This window comes from Macrobrachium nipponense, chromosome 2 (genome assembly GCF_015104395.2).
Source record: "Macrobrachium nipponense isolate FS-2020 chromosome 2, ASM1510439v2, whole genome shotgun sequence".
NCBI classification, from domain to species: domain Eukaryota; kingdom Metazoa; phylum Arthropoda; class Malacostraca; order Decapoda; family Palaemonidae; genus Macrobrachium; species Macrobrachium nipponense.
In genome coordinates this window covers 123939304-123953689 of record NC_087201.1, presented here as the reverse complement: position 1 = coordinate 123953689, position 14386 = coordinate 123939304, and the positions used below count along the sequence as shown (strand labels likewise).

Sequence of the window (14386 nt, the reverse complement as noted above, 5' to 3'; positions counted from 1 at the left end):
AGTCTCTAACACAATATTTCGATTTATGGTGAATTTATGAAAAAAAAAAAACATTTTCCTTACGGCCGCGCGGTAACTCTTCCAAAAAAAATCAGAAATTTTTTCTTGCGATTGTCGAAATGTTGCCACCATTTAAAAGTAGCCGTTACATAAAGTTTTATATATGAAAATGTGTGAAATTTCATGTAGAATACAACAAAAAATGATTGAAGGTTGTAGCTTTTCTCTTTTTCGAAATATTTGCATATAAATCACGATAAATAGAAAAAAAACTACGTTCGGTCAACTTTGACTCTACCGAAATAGTCAAAAAACGCAATTGTAAGCTAAAACTCTTACAATCTAGTAATATACAGTCTTTTATCTTCATTTTGAAACAAATTCGAAGTGTCTAGCACAATATTTAGATTTATGGTGAATTTAAAACAAAACTTTCTTTCCCTCTGCGCGCCGATTCGCGGCCGCAAATCTCCGAAATGCGTATGTCGCATTCTCCTAATATTTGCTCCTTTTCATATTAGGCGTTTTATAGAATTTCATATATGAAAATGTGCGCAAATTCATGGAAAATACAAACAAAAATATTTGAAGGTTGTAGCTTTTCTTATTTTTGCAATATTTGCATATAAAAAAAAATATATATAAAAGTTTCGACATTTGGTCAAATTTAACTCGTCCGAAATGGTCGAAAACTGCAATTCTAAGCTAAAACTCTTACAGTATCGTAATATTCAATCATTTGTCTTTATTTTGAAACAAATTGGAAGTCTCTAGAACAATATTTATATTTATGGTGAATTTTTGAAAAAAACATTTTTTCGCGTCCGCGCGTTACGAATTCATGCATCATTTTGTGAGAATATTTTTTCTGTGTTGCTTTGATCGTTTTACAATGTGTTATATATCAAAATGATAGCAATTTAGTGTACAATAAAACGATAAGAAAAGTAACTCGTTAGCTTTAACCGTTTTTAGCACAGCTCGATTTGAATACAATTATGTATGAATTTTTTTTTTTGTCGCTACCATATATCGCATTATTTATATATTATAATATTTTTTTTCATTTCTGATGGTAGCATACTAAACTTCAGGCAATGACAAAAAAGAAGCCAAAAATGAACTCTTAATCTTGAAAACTAAGTGCGCTGTGATTTTTTGAAAAAATTATTTTTTCCGCTTTCGCGCTCATTCCAAACCCGCCTCGGCATACGGGAGACATTTTGGTTTTTAGGGTTTCGGCGTAAGAGGGTTAATATTGATATTTGAAAATTAGTGAATCATCATCCAAAAAACATACATCTCTGTAGGAGAGAGAGAGAGAGAGAGAGAGATCATCATAGTATTTGTAAAATAGTTTCACATATGATTTTTGTAATTACAGTATTATTATTATTATTATTATTATTATTATTATTATTATTATTATTATCATATGAAAATAGTAATAACATATAACACACGTGTACCCTAAAAACCCTCTCATCTCAGTAGAGAGAGAGAGAGAGAGGAGAGAGAGAGAGAGAGAGAGAGAGAGAGAGAGAGAGAGAGACCTGGAGTTCAAAAGAAAAGATGCGTGAAGACTGGGATTCTTCATTCTTACATAATTTTCAAAATTTATAAACTAAAATCTTACTAATTCATTGTAGTATTTTCTTTATTGATGTGACTGCTCTTTAAATTAATATTTATATTGAAAAATTAGTAAATCATTTATCATATAAAAAGCATACTTCCTGTAAGAGAGAGAGAGAGAATTATTAGTTATTAATGTGATATCATTTAATCTTATTAAACTTACTAATACAGTATTGATCAATATTAATATCTAAAATTAGTAAATCATTTTTTGTATCATAAAAATGTATTTAGGCATGAAAATAACATCAAAATACACTAATTAGTGATTATTTATTGTCGGAAAATCCCACGAATAGGCGAATTCACAGCAAATAATGGGGTAAGATAATGGTCCAGAGAAAAATCCGCAAATCAGTGAGTCCGTGAATCCGTAGAACGTGTTGTGTGTGTGTATATATATATATATATATATATATATATATATATATATATATATATATATATACACACACACACACACACACAGTGGGCCCCCGTATTCGCGTTCTACGGATTCACGGACTCACTGATTTGCGGATTTTTCTCTGGACCATATCTACCCATTATTTGCTGTGAATTCGCCTATTCGTGGGATTTTCCGACAATAAATAATCACTAATTAGTGTATTTTGATGTTATTTTCATGCCTAAATACATTTTTATGATACAAAAATGATTTACTAATTTTAGAATATTAATATTGATCAATACTGTATTAGTAAGTTTAATAAGATTAAATGATCAGGTGTAGGCGTGGTAACCCTGGAACATACTTCGTAACCCTGGAAAATAATTTCTGATAAATATAATTGAAAAGCGCCTTAACCTCAGAGTGTCGTATATATATATATATATATATATATTATAATATATATATATATATATATATATATATATATATATATATATAATATATATATATATACATATATATATATATAGATATATAATATATTATATTATATATATATATATACATATAATATATAATCCACCTTCCGAGGTTAAGGCGCTTTTCAATTATATTTATCAGAAATTTATTTCCAGGGTTACGAAGTATGTTCCAGGGTTACCACGCCTACAACACTGATCTGGCAGATGAAATATGACACCAAATATGCAAAATAATCAATATTTGAAGGTTGTTTTGATGAAAAAATGCAAATAAGAATGCATTTTACATAGTTTTGAATGCACCCAAAGCATTAAAAGTAAAGGGTTTTCTTAGGATTTTTGATGATATTCGGCTTACGACGATTTTCGGGTTATGGACGCGTCTCAAGAACGGAACCCCAGTCATAACCCAGGGACTGGCCTGTATATATATATATATATATATATATATATATATATATATATATATATATATATATATATATATATATATATATATATATGTACTCACACACACACACACACACACACATATATATATATCTCATATATCTATCTATATATCTATCTATATCTATATATCTATCTATCATATCTAATATATATATATATATATATATATATAAAGGGAACAACCAACTGGACTAGCGGATCCAGTTTCCACCACATTTGAAGCCACCCTTTGAAAAAGTACTTTAACTCGTCCTGACACCAGAGATGGTCATCAGTCATGAGTTGTTGGTGGTGAGAGAAGGAGCTCGAGACCTCTACTCTCTTGTCAAAGTAAGTATTTTCTCCAGTTAGAAATTAAGGTCATATTTTAAGATTAAAAAAGTTTGGGTCTACGTAGTGCACACTACCTCCATAACGTTTTCTAAATTTTACTTACAACTACGAATATTTAGAAGATTGACGCCATCTTGATGTTTGAGGAGTCGCTTGTGTCAATAAACCATTCCATGTGCTAAATCCGCACACCACTTGTACCCATAGACTCTGGGGCACTTTCTTCACAAAAATCGTAAACAATGAATTCCAACCACGACTTTTCCAAGGGCACTAGATAATTATTTAAATAAATAGTTAAATGGTAGTTTAAGGTCATGAATTGCATAAAATTTTTACAAATTCATGATTATTAATTTGAAAAAATTCGTTGTTGAAAAAGTAACTATAGCTGGTTCACTTAAGGTAGATTCTTGGATGAGCCCTATTCTCTCGAGACGTTTGCTTGGCGGCCGCTGATTGGCTGGTACCGGGAGGTAGGCAGCTCCCAGCCAATCAGCGGCCGCCAAACTAACGTCTCGTGAGAATAGGGCTCATCCAAGAATCTACCTTAAGTGAACCAGTTATAGATTCCTGACTCAAATATCAACAGTTTTGCTTATGAACAGTATCTAAGGCGTTTTTCGCGCTCTTCAATTGTTTATCAGTGTTGCCAATTGGTATGTGTTTACCCTCCAAACTGGGTATAAGACTTACACAAAACCGGGGAAATAAGTGAAATTAGTGCATCTATTTGTAGTATATACACATAGTAATGCAATAATGATAAAATTGCTCTAATATGACAACTAGGATTCATGGAAAGAAAGTTTGTAAATGCATTGGCGTATGTGTGAAGCTCCACTAGATTGGCAACGATGAGTCATTTTACCGTTGGCTGCTCGTATCTACTTTAGAAATATCTGTAATTTTTCAGGGTTAATTTGGTTGCAAAAAAGGGATAATAGACATGGATTAAATAAACATTTTGAAGTAACAAAGTAGTTAAACTAAATAATGACTTAGTAAACAATTAAGGGAATAAAGCTTTGCACATCATAAAACATGTAATTGTGTGCTCCCCGCAACTGTGTTTGTGGAGTGAGCGCTTAGGAACCAGGAACAGCAACGTAGTTCAAGCGCAATTTGGAGTGAATTACCTAAGACCAAAAAATATATAATTACAATCAAATAAGCACTGTGGAGTTTCAGTTGTGATGGTAGTAAGATAAAACCACCGATTACAAGGTAAAAATGAATTTTAGTTCAAACCATGACCCCGGGAATAAGAAGTTTCATACTTTCACTAATATAGGCAACAAAAGGTTGTTTTATTGCGTCGATTACAAGTGTAATCTGAGTTGGGAAGGCTGGGAAAGATGGTGGCTCCGCTGTGCTTACAAACGGCACCTTACGCATTTGCCGCCATATTGGATTTCAAAACTGCCTTGAAAACATATTTTACAAAGAACTCACATGCTCATTTTAGTTCGTATGGCACTTTCATATATCACATTATGTTGATGATTTCAATCTTTTGAATAGTATATGCTTAAAGATGTAGCCTAATTGTATTCTTGTTTCACCAATTAAATATAAGCCTGATTGTATTCTTGTTTCACCAATTAAATATAAGCATAATTGTATTCTTGTTTCACCAATTAAATATAGAGTATATAAGGCTGAGCCACGTGATGATGATGGATCCACTGCGGTGTTTCCCCCATATGTTGTGTATGAGTCAGGCTTTCCTACTTTATAGTGTTCACCGGTATGTGTGCATCTATCATTATATGCCTAACTCTTGGGCAGCTGTAGGGTGAGGTGGGTGAATAACGACCGAGGGGGAACACTGACCGAATGCTCTGGTATGAAAACTATTTCAAATTTTGCGCTGAAACTCACCACCAACACAACAACCATCTCAGTGAACAACATGAAAGCAACAGGTTTACGTCATCACGTCTGTGTTTATCACATAAAAAAAATTGATTTTTTGGATGTCTGTTGTATCATGTCAGTGAATATGGTGTGATTGTTTCTAGTTAAGTTTCATTACAATATTTAGCCATGTTGACATTGTTGTCAAGTGGAATGAAGTGTGTCCTTTTGAAGTGGCTGCCACAGCAGTTGTGAAAAAAAAAAAAAAAACAGTGCGGGGGACTACCGACAATAAACATGCTAGGGAACATAGAACCCCAACACAGATGCGTGAAATTATGAATATTTTGAAATATTTTTGAAGTTTTGAATGTTTTGAAATGTTGAATATTTTCGACATGTACTTTTTTTTTCTTTCTTTTTTAAAGTTGAAGGTGATATTTAGTGAATTGTGATGCATTCAATATTACTTACTACTTAAAATGAGCTATAGTATTTTCACATCAACCGTGCATTTGATGTCAAGGCCAGTCCCTCACGACGCTCCTGTTGATAAGCCATCACAGGGCTGGAAACTCGAGAGAGAGAGTTCACATAAGCAGGACATATGTTCTACCTCTCCTGAGGGATACTTTTGAATGACGTATCCCTCAGGAGAGGTGGAACATAGATCCTACCCATATGGACTCTCGAGAGAGACTGAGAGTTTCCAGCCCTGTGATTGGCTTATCAACAGCCAACCAGGAGCGTCGTAAGGGACTGGCCTAGACATCAAATACACGGTCGATGTGAATCTACTCGGCTAGGTATAACATGATAATTTTAGCCAAAAAAAACTACAGAAAGAAACAAACATCACTGTTAATCACCGCAAAATTTGTAAGTATTAAACATTGATAAATTTATTTTAAAAAAATATGCAAATAAAGGTGAGCACACTAACAGAATATTCAAATGTTCTGCAACGAAGAATCTTCCATTACACAATAGCATTCACTACCTAAACGTTTTGGTTCTTTAACAACCTTCAGAAAATGAGTAATAGGCTATGACGCAGTGTTTTGACGTGAATAACAATGAAATCTTCACTCGCTGCATGCCACTGCACTGTTGATGGCTAACCTTACCTGTTACCAAAGCTACTTTTTGGGTAAGTGAAGAAGATGCAGCCATCGGTTTGGGAAGTGCTCAACCAGCGTCGACAATATTACTCAGCGGAAAGCTAAAGTACACTGAGAGAGAAAGCTCCGGGCAGAGTTGCTCTAAAAAAAGCGCTAGATTTGCAGGAAAAATTTATTTTAAGCTTCAGCCATTGCTGTAATATTCTAACAACAGCTGCTTCTATGGACATACATCGTGTTTGGCTAAACTGTATTAGTTTTAGAGGAGCCTTACCATCATTTGTCAATGAATAACAACTATTCTTGTACTTGGTTTAGCGAATTTCAGAGAGAACCAATTATATGTTTCTTTAACCATATAGTCTGAGTCCCTTGGGAGATTTTCAGCTGCAGCATGCGACACAGGTAAATGTAGGGAGCGAAACGCACTTAATTAGCACCAAATGGCGAACTTCTACTTTCAGTTTAGCATAAATCCCATTATTAACACCAGTCATAACTGGAGCATTATCTGTTCCTATTGCAAAAAGTCTTGATAACTCGAAACCAAATTTCTTTAAGGACTTTTTCAGAGCATCACAGTCATCCAATTCTACTAAGTCAAAGAATGCGACAATTATTTTTCTACTTCTCTCTGAAAAGTATCTAATAGCTAAGCCTAATAATTTAGTTACCGAAATACCATTACTGTCATCAATCAATAAGCTGAACTGCGTGTTACCTATATAAGATTTTAATTCATTCACAAATGGGTGCTATAGTTATATATATATCAGTGGGTTATGCAGTTCAAATTTGATATGTATGTAATAGTGAACGTGTACATATCCCTGCACCAGACATGATTTTAATTTTTTTTCTCTCTCTCTAATGGCCTGCACCTTTTCATATTTCTCTTCAAAATAAAATTGTTCACAAGTACTAATTTTCGCGCCAAATAAGTTAAAAATGAGCTAGAATAAGCGCTAAACACAATAATCTCGCCCCAATTGAGATTAAAAAAAGAAGAAGAAAAAAAAAAAAAAAAAAAAAAAGGGCGCTGAATCTAGCGCGAAAAGCGACAAATTGGCAACTTTGGCTCCGGGGCCCGGGGGGTTACTGGTTAGGGACTAAAGAGTCTGTTCACAGTACTACATGATGATGGGGTACCGGGGTCGTGGTTTGTCGACAGCATATTGCAGGTCAGGGTTTCCATATATCCGTAATTTAGCATTGGGTTATCGAAAGATAACTTTAAAAATCCGGTTTCATGCGGAACTTCAAAGACTAAGCTTCTTTTTTATATTTAATATAAGAATTTATAATGCGCGCTCAATTTGGTACATATTCATTTTTAAAATATACTGCTTACTGAAAGGGAGAAATCTTACACGCCATTTGAAAGAAATATTGCAGACGCAATACTGTCCCGATTCGTCTTTAAACAAAAGTTACTAAGTGATTCAAAATTTAAAAACAAGAATAATGTTGTCTTTGCATTAGTATTCGGAATTTTTTAAATCATGCCTAATTCTAGATTCTCAAAGAATTCTCTGTCCAGGACATCAACTTACTTTAAAACTGTGATTATATTTTTCTTTGAAGTAGTGTTAAGTAATACTTAAGTCAATATCCTCTGCTTTTTAATCTCTCTGGGCCAACAACCCTACAATAAAATTTAACCTCTTTGGTGGCTATTCAAGGATCAATAAAAAAGATAAACAAGATAAATCCACTCACAAGTAACAACGGCAACGCAGATGAACTTTCCGATGAGCGAGACTAATGATGGTATAAAAACAAGTATACACAGTGAACTTAAATGCGATGACTTAGCACAAACATCGACTAAATCAGATCCTAACATATTCTGCCAAATTTTCATTCCATCAACTTACCAACGTTTTTACAATTTCAATCTCCACTGACATAATGTTCATGAAAAAATTTATTCAATTGACTTCAATTTTCTGAAGGAAAGCGTAAACCCAAAGGACCCAAAGGACAAACTCTTCTTCGTTTTGAATTTTTACAACAGAATCCATGAGCTTCGATCTCATCCGAGAATAAACCTGTGGTTGCTGAATCTCTTAATTAAGAGAGATTTACCTTAGAATTTGAGCAAGGTGAAAATTGTGGAGGATGAAGTGACGCCAACAAAACTCAATTTACGACTGGTATTATTAAGATCTGGGACACTGGATCCGTCCTACCCAAATCTTTTCCCTGACATTGTTTCCATGACTACACATAACACTTTTAAAATCTGAGTTGTCTTTCCTGACTGCACATTCCGTTTTGAGAAACATCCGGTGTATCTCTTCTTCAGTTGCACAAAAGTTGGTATACTGATAAAGTTTTTCAAGCTTTAGAGATGTGTCTGTCTAAAGCAGGGGTGTCAAACTCATGGTCCGCGGTCCACATTTGGCCCGCGGGATGGTCTTAAGGTGCCCGCGGGGTGCCAAGAGATTTTTCAACTTGAGCTACTATAACTGTTAGAACTGAGGAAAATTTAACTAAAGTTACTAAACTGTTAAAACGAGACATAATAAGTTTTACCTTTCATTCATATGTACATACCTTATACAAACAAAATATATATTTTGTTTCAAAACTCAAAGAATTTCAGTAATATACTGTAGTAACGGTATTCCCAGATTATTCCACATTATTTTCCTTTCTTTGTAATAATTAGTGTATTGTATTATTCGGTAAGACCAATTTTACTTGTGTAAATTCAGATGAACCCAAATAATGTATTCTTGGTAAACAAGGATGACCAGAAAAATAAGTTGTAATCTTCAGTATTGCCTATAAGTAATTACCAAATCTTTGATGGCCCTCGAGACCTTTACCAAGTGCATAATTGGCCCTCGAAAGGATTTGAGTTTGACACCCCGGGTCTAAAGGAATGAGGAATGTTTTTATCCTTCTATTCTCTCATTTATTGTTCAATATTATTCCCGTTTATTCATCAGCTGATATGTGTATCAAACTGCTTAAGAAGCACTTGAATTCTATTGAATTTCTCATCTCTGATTTTGACACTGATCTCTCTCACACAGTCTGTCAATTGCCTCACTGTATATTGCTGTATAAAATATCTCATAATTCTGATCATCTTTTCCATTAAGATCTTCTAAGAACAAACCATTCACCAGGAGATACTTCGTACGCTTTATATTCCAACAGACTTCCCTTATCTCCTGTGAGGTGCAATACTACATAGTTTTCAGGAAGTTTTATTCCGTTGTGACCAAATCATAGAGTGGAGTGATATTCCTAATCCTGTAGATGAAGTGTTGGAACTGCAGAAATTCTAATTTGGTGCCTTTTTTTATTGAGCAGGCTGACGTGAACCTCCATTTATATTTTATTTGTTATTTGGATTTTCTATTGCATTTCGTTATGTATTCCATTTGTTTTTCATAGTACATTCCTTTCCTATAAATTTTCTGAGGCAAAGGAAAAGAAAGAGCTAACCTAGTCTATCACAATTCCTAAGATTAGCAAAGCACACTTAACGATCCAAGACTTCATACATATTCGAAAGGACGCACACAACAAAATGTTGAGTATTTCCATTACTGACATCTCCATGAAATACGTGGTGCGACGATGAATAATACACAATAGGTTGCTTTTGCTATAGTTTAACAATATCAAACTACTAGTAGGCAAATTAGTTTTCCTAGCTAAGTGCTATTCTAAATAAACTTAAATGGCGCTGGTTTCAATAACGCAGACTATGCTGCTATGTGAATACAAAACTATGCATGTTTAACCTCTTCTCGACCAATTCCTTCCATGTAAATGCCACTCGGAGAGACAATGGCAGTTCGACATACAAGCGCCTCCCCCTTTGAATTATTATTTTTTTTATTTTCAATGGAAAGGGGGTACTGTTGCTTTGGTACTGTTACACTGCTGCGGTCAAAGAATCAAGTATCCCCTTTAACTCCTCCTATCTACTACTTTTCAACTAACCACTTGGTTATAAAAGTGAACACTCGGTGATTTCTGGCACTTCCTCCTCCAGCCACTTTCCTATTTCGAGACTTTAGGAATCACTATGCTAAGCTACTTTACTTCAGCAACAGAAAACAGATTTATCTCTTACTATGTAAAGACTTTTGTCCGTTGCTACTAAAGATCTCAAAACTTCCAGTAGACTCAAAGACACTCTTTTCATCTTCATGTATGCACAGCTTGCTCTCACTTTGCAGCAATTAATCCCTCGAGCAATTCTTATGTCCTTGATCCTCTTACGGTACCTAGCTCCTTTCCCTGGTTTCCATCGGCCCTGGGCTAGATTAAGGTGTCGGGTTGCCTATCCTATCGGATTCTTCACTGTTTCAAGGGAAGTTATCAAAATCATTGTTAAGGAAAATGAGAGCCAACGAAAGGGATTCTAACCGCAGCAGAATTTACCCAGTTGCTTTCATCTACTTTACCTTCAAATATGTTGGGGATACGGAGTAGAGATTGCCCCTGGCATTATTCATCCTATTTATCTACGCAACGAGGTCAACCATTCTATATGAAGGGGTTAAGCCTTCGGCCAATAAGTCGCAAGTATTAAGAGTGGTCACGATGCAATCATCGTCCACAACATTCAAGTCTGCTGTACGACGTTCCTATGCATTTGGAGAGAAGAGATTCAAGGGGGGAAACGAAAGCATTGCTAGGCATCTCTCGATGCAAGATCATGAAAGTGCTCTCACATATATATAATTTGGATAATTTTCACACACACACACACACACAGAGACACACAGAGAGAGAGAGAGAGAGAGAGAGAGAGAGAGCTTAAAATTCGTAGAGCTTCCTTAGTCGCATTTTTGCACGCTCCCAAATTTCTTTATGTTTTTATTGTTTTTTTTTGTAACTGCCGGATGTTAGTGCCACTGCTATGTTTGTCAGAATTTTCTCATTTACTGCGATATACCACACCATTATTAAGATCATCATAGAGAGGTTTGATGGTTTTTATTTACGACTATTTTCAACTTTCGTTAACTTGATAACTTGACGTATGTAACTCTGACACTGATCTACTATGAGATTCAGGGCCTCTGTAACACGGTTTTTTCGCAATAACTTTTTATCTATGCATTTCATAAATATAACGCTTATTCAGAATACACATTATATCTACACATAAATTTTGACTATATTCTGCATTACGTAGGTTGAATAAATTTGGTACTTACAATGTAAAAGTGACTTTTTTTGAAGACGGGCCAACTTACTCAGAGAAAAGGTTTCGAACGCACTCGTTACGTAACTTATGACAGCATTCCTTCCCTCTTTCTCGATGGATGATTGGCTATACGTAACAAAGGCTATACCTCTGGCAACAATGACAAACAAATTTAAATACAAGCAAAGCAGCACACCTTTATGAACTCGGAACCTCTCCACTGATAATTGTCATAATGAACAAACCAACAAAATATGTTAATAAATACAAAACACTTCGATTATTATTCTAACTCCCACAATAAGTTTCATAAGAAATTACAGTCTGCTTTATAGGTCACAATCAGATTGACAAGATGTAGGGAATAGATGGTAATTTTCAAAAACATAGTGGACAAGCTTGATTTGATAACTGCTATATCCAATGTCATGCAATTTTTATTTATTGGCTATCTACCTATTTACTAAAAAAAAAAAAAAAAAAATAGCCGGTACCGTATTTTGGCTTTAAACCTACACCAATAATTATCGTCAGAATGATAACTTCATGAGGCTCCACCCACTTTGGCCTCGTTATAATTCAGGATAACACTGAAGGCTATCATGGGCATTGTTGGATTAGAAAATTTAACTTCTGGCTATAAAAACTCATTTCTCGAGTAGTTGTAAGAAGTGCTAAATGATCCTCAAGGATCCCAGCAGTTGGCCTAAACATTTAATTCATGTATATTACTGCTATACTGTTGCGGCACTACTGCTACAGTAGTATTACTAAGCTAGCACAGATACCCCACCCACATCTATGTATCGTTCCGCCATTCATAAAGTCTTTGGGTTTCAGAGCCGATGGAACAAGGTGAATGGGTTTCTGTCTAGTGGATGGGCGGCGCAACATTTCGTAAAAGGTGTTTACTTTGCTTACGTAATGAATGTTTTTCGCCTCTTGGCTCGTAATCATTGGCCATGGCGTCGGCTAGATAATTTTTACTCTATAAGAATTAAAACTATCGGGTTTAGGTTATTGATAATGCTGACAAAATTTGTGTGTGGTTGTAAAATATGCATATGTCAACTTTCAGCTACATCCGATGCTTTGACAAGGAGCAAAGTCCAAAAAACCGTGTTACAGAGGCCCTGAATCTCATAGTAGTTGTCTGGACCACAAGCACATTTCTGTGTCGAATTGTAAAGATTCATCACATAATTTGTACTGCCGTAGATTATTATGGCGACCCTTTTAAGAATGGTATTACAGGGGTTCTAAAAGGAACTGACAAACTGAAACCAGCTGAGAAAAAGGAAGTTTTTTTTCTACTTAATCAAGGCTAATGCAATATGAAATAAGTATAAAAAAAGAAACTTCGACGCAATCGAGTTTTCTCTACAGCGTATATAATGATGTATGAGCCGCGGTGCATGAAATTTTCAGCCACGGCCCAGTGTTGCTGGCACCTATAGCGCTGCCAAACGCACGATCATGGTTAACTTTAACCTTTAATAAAATATAAACTTCTGAGGATAGAGGATTGCAATTTGGTATGTGTGATGATTGGAGGGTGGATGACCAACACACCAATTTGCAGGCCTCTAGCCTTATTAGTTTTTAAGATCTGAGGGCGGACAGAAAAAGTGCGGACGGACCGACAAAGCCATCGCAGCAGTTTTCTTTGACAAAAAACTAAAAAAGGATACTACATGCTCCACTCCTGTAAAGGCTCCTAACTATTCAGCACTGATGGTATGAGTCTGAAATTTTGAAAGAATGGCGACGCATCCCTGAAAGTTGCAGATTTACATCAATTTTAAATTGTAATGCAATAAATTGTTTATAGAGATCGGTGTAAATATTGAATATGACGAGAAAAAGTAATGAATACAAAAGATTACAAAAAGATTATATAGCTGAATAAAACTCAATACAAATAACTGCTACCATTATTATGCTATAAATGACATGACCATTAATCTAAAAGAAGTCAGGGGCAAGGGAGTTTCAAGTCCAGTGGCATTCATGCCTTGCTCCAGCTACTTAGAAAAGAATCGAATGTCACACAGTAAAATAACCACTGGGACCTGTGAGGTCATTCAGAGCTCATAGGGAAACTGAGAGTAGAAAGGTTTGAAAGGTGCTACAGGAGGAAAACCTCAAATCAGTTGCATTGTGAAACGATTGTTAAGAGAGGGTGGACAGCAAAATGGAAAAAGAGCATATGAATGGAGGTACGGTAAGAGGAACTGAAGGGGTTGCAGCTCGGGGCCAAAGGGACCCCTCAAAGAACCTTAAATAACGCCCACAGTGCGCCGCAAGAGGTGCATTAACGCCACGTGGACCGATTATATGATGCATACACAAAAGCCCACAGAACAAATAGATCAGTCGCTGAGATTTTGTCATATCTGACAATGGAAAATGCTTACCTGTGATAAGGGCTACTTTTTGTGAAAACGATGACATCCCTCAGCTGAATTTTGAATTTCCTTGATTTGTTTATGCGATAACAAGTTTCAGAGTAATGCAAGAACAATGCCTCTTAAACAAGCTAAACGATTTGCCAATAATTGTTTCTGTGCAGTACCAAGTTCTTCCACTGTCAGTTTCATCACTTATTACTGTAAACTATCCCTATTATTCAGCGTCAATACAAGATGTCAATGTACTGTTGATAAGAATTCCTATCTCCAGACGATACGTCACGATAAGTATGTTTAAAGATAGTCATTATCACCAAAATTACAATTAATATATGGGGTGTCTCTGATAAGAAATCAGTTACGTAACAGACAATATTAAAAGCCTTGTTCTCGTGGTATAGTGATAAGAGCTACAAAAAGTCTCTACTCAGAAAAAAATGATTCTTTTTCAATATGCGCCAGTCAGTTCATTGATTATATTCAACCGTGCTTCTGATAACCTAGGCAGTGAA

The 14386-nt window shown here is 35.2% G+C and overlaps 1 protein-coding gene across 2 annotated transcripts in view; it reads right to left on the bottom strand.

The window, feature by feature from the left end:
- LOC135220964 (uncharacterized oxidoreductase TM_0325-like) overlaps positions 1-14088 on the bottom strand; it is a 108413-nt gene extending 94325 nt beyond the window's left edge. Inside the window, exon 1 of one of the 2 annotated variants that reach the window (XM_064258637.1) lies at positions 13881-14088. In XM_064258637.1, the coding sequence (XP_064114707.1) occupies positions 13881-13917 (37 nt within the window). In that variant the 5' untranslated portion in view covers positions 13918-14088. Of the gene's footprint in view, positions 1-6287; positions 6388-13880 lie in introns of those variants that run through there. The other variant, XM_064258636.1, reaches the window with a different exon arrangement.
- Positions 14089-14386: the final 298 nt, after the last annotated feature.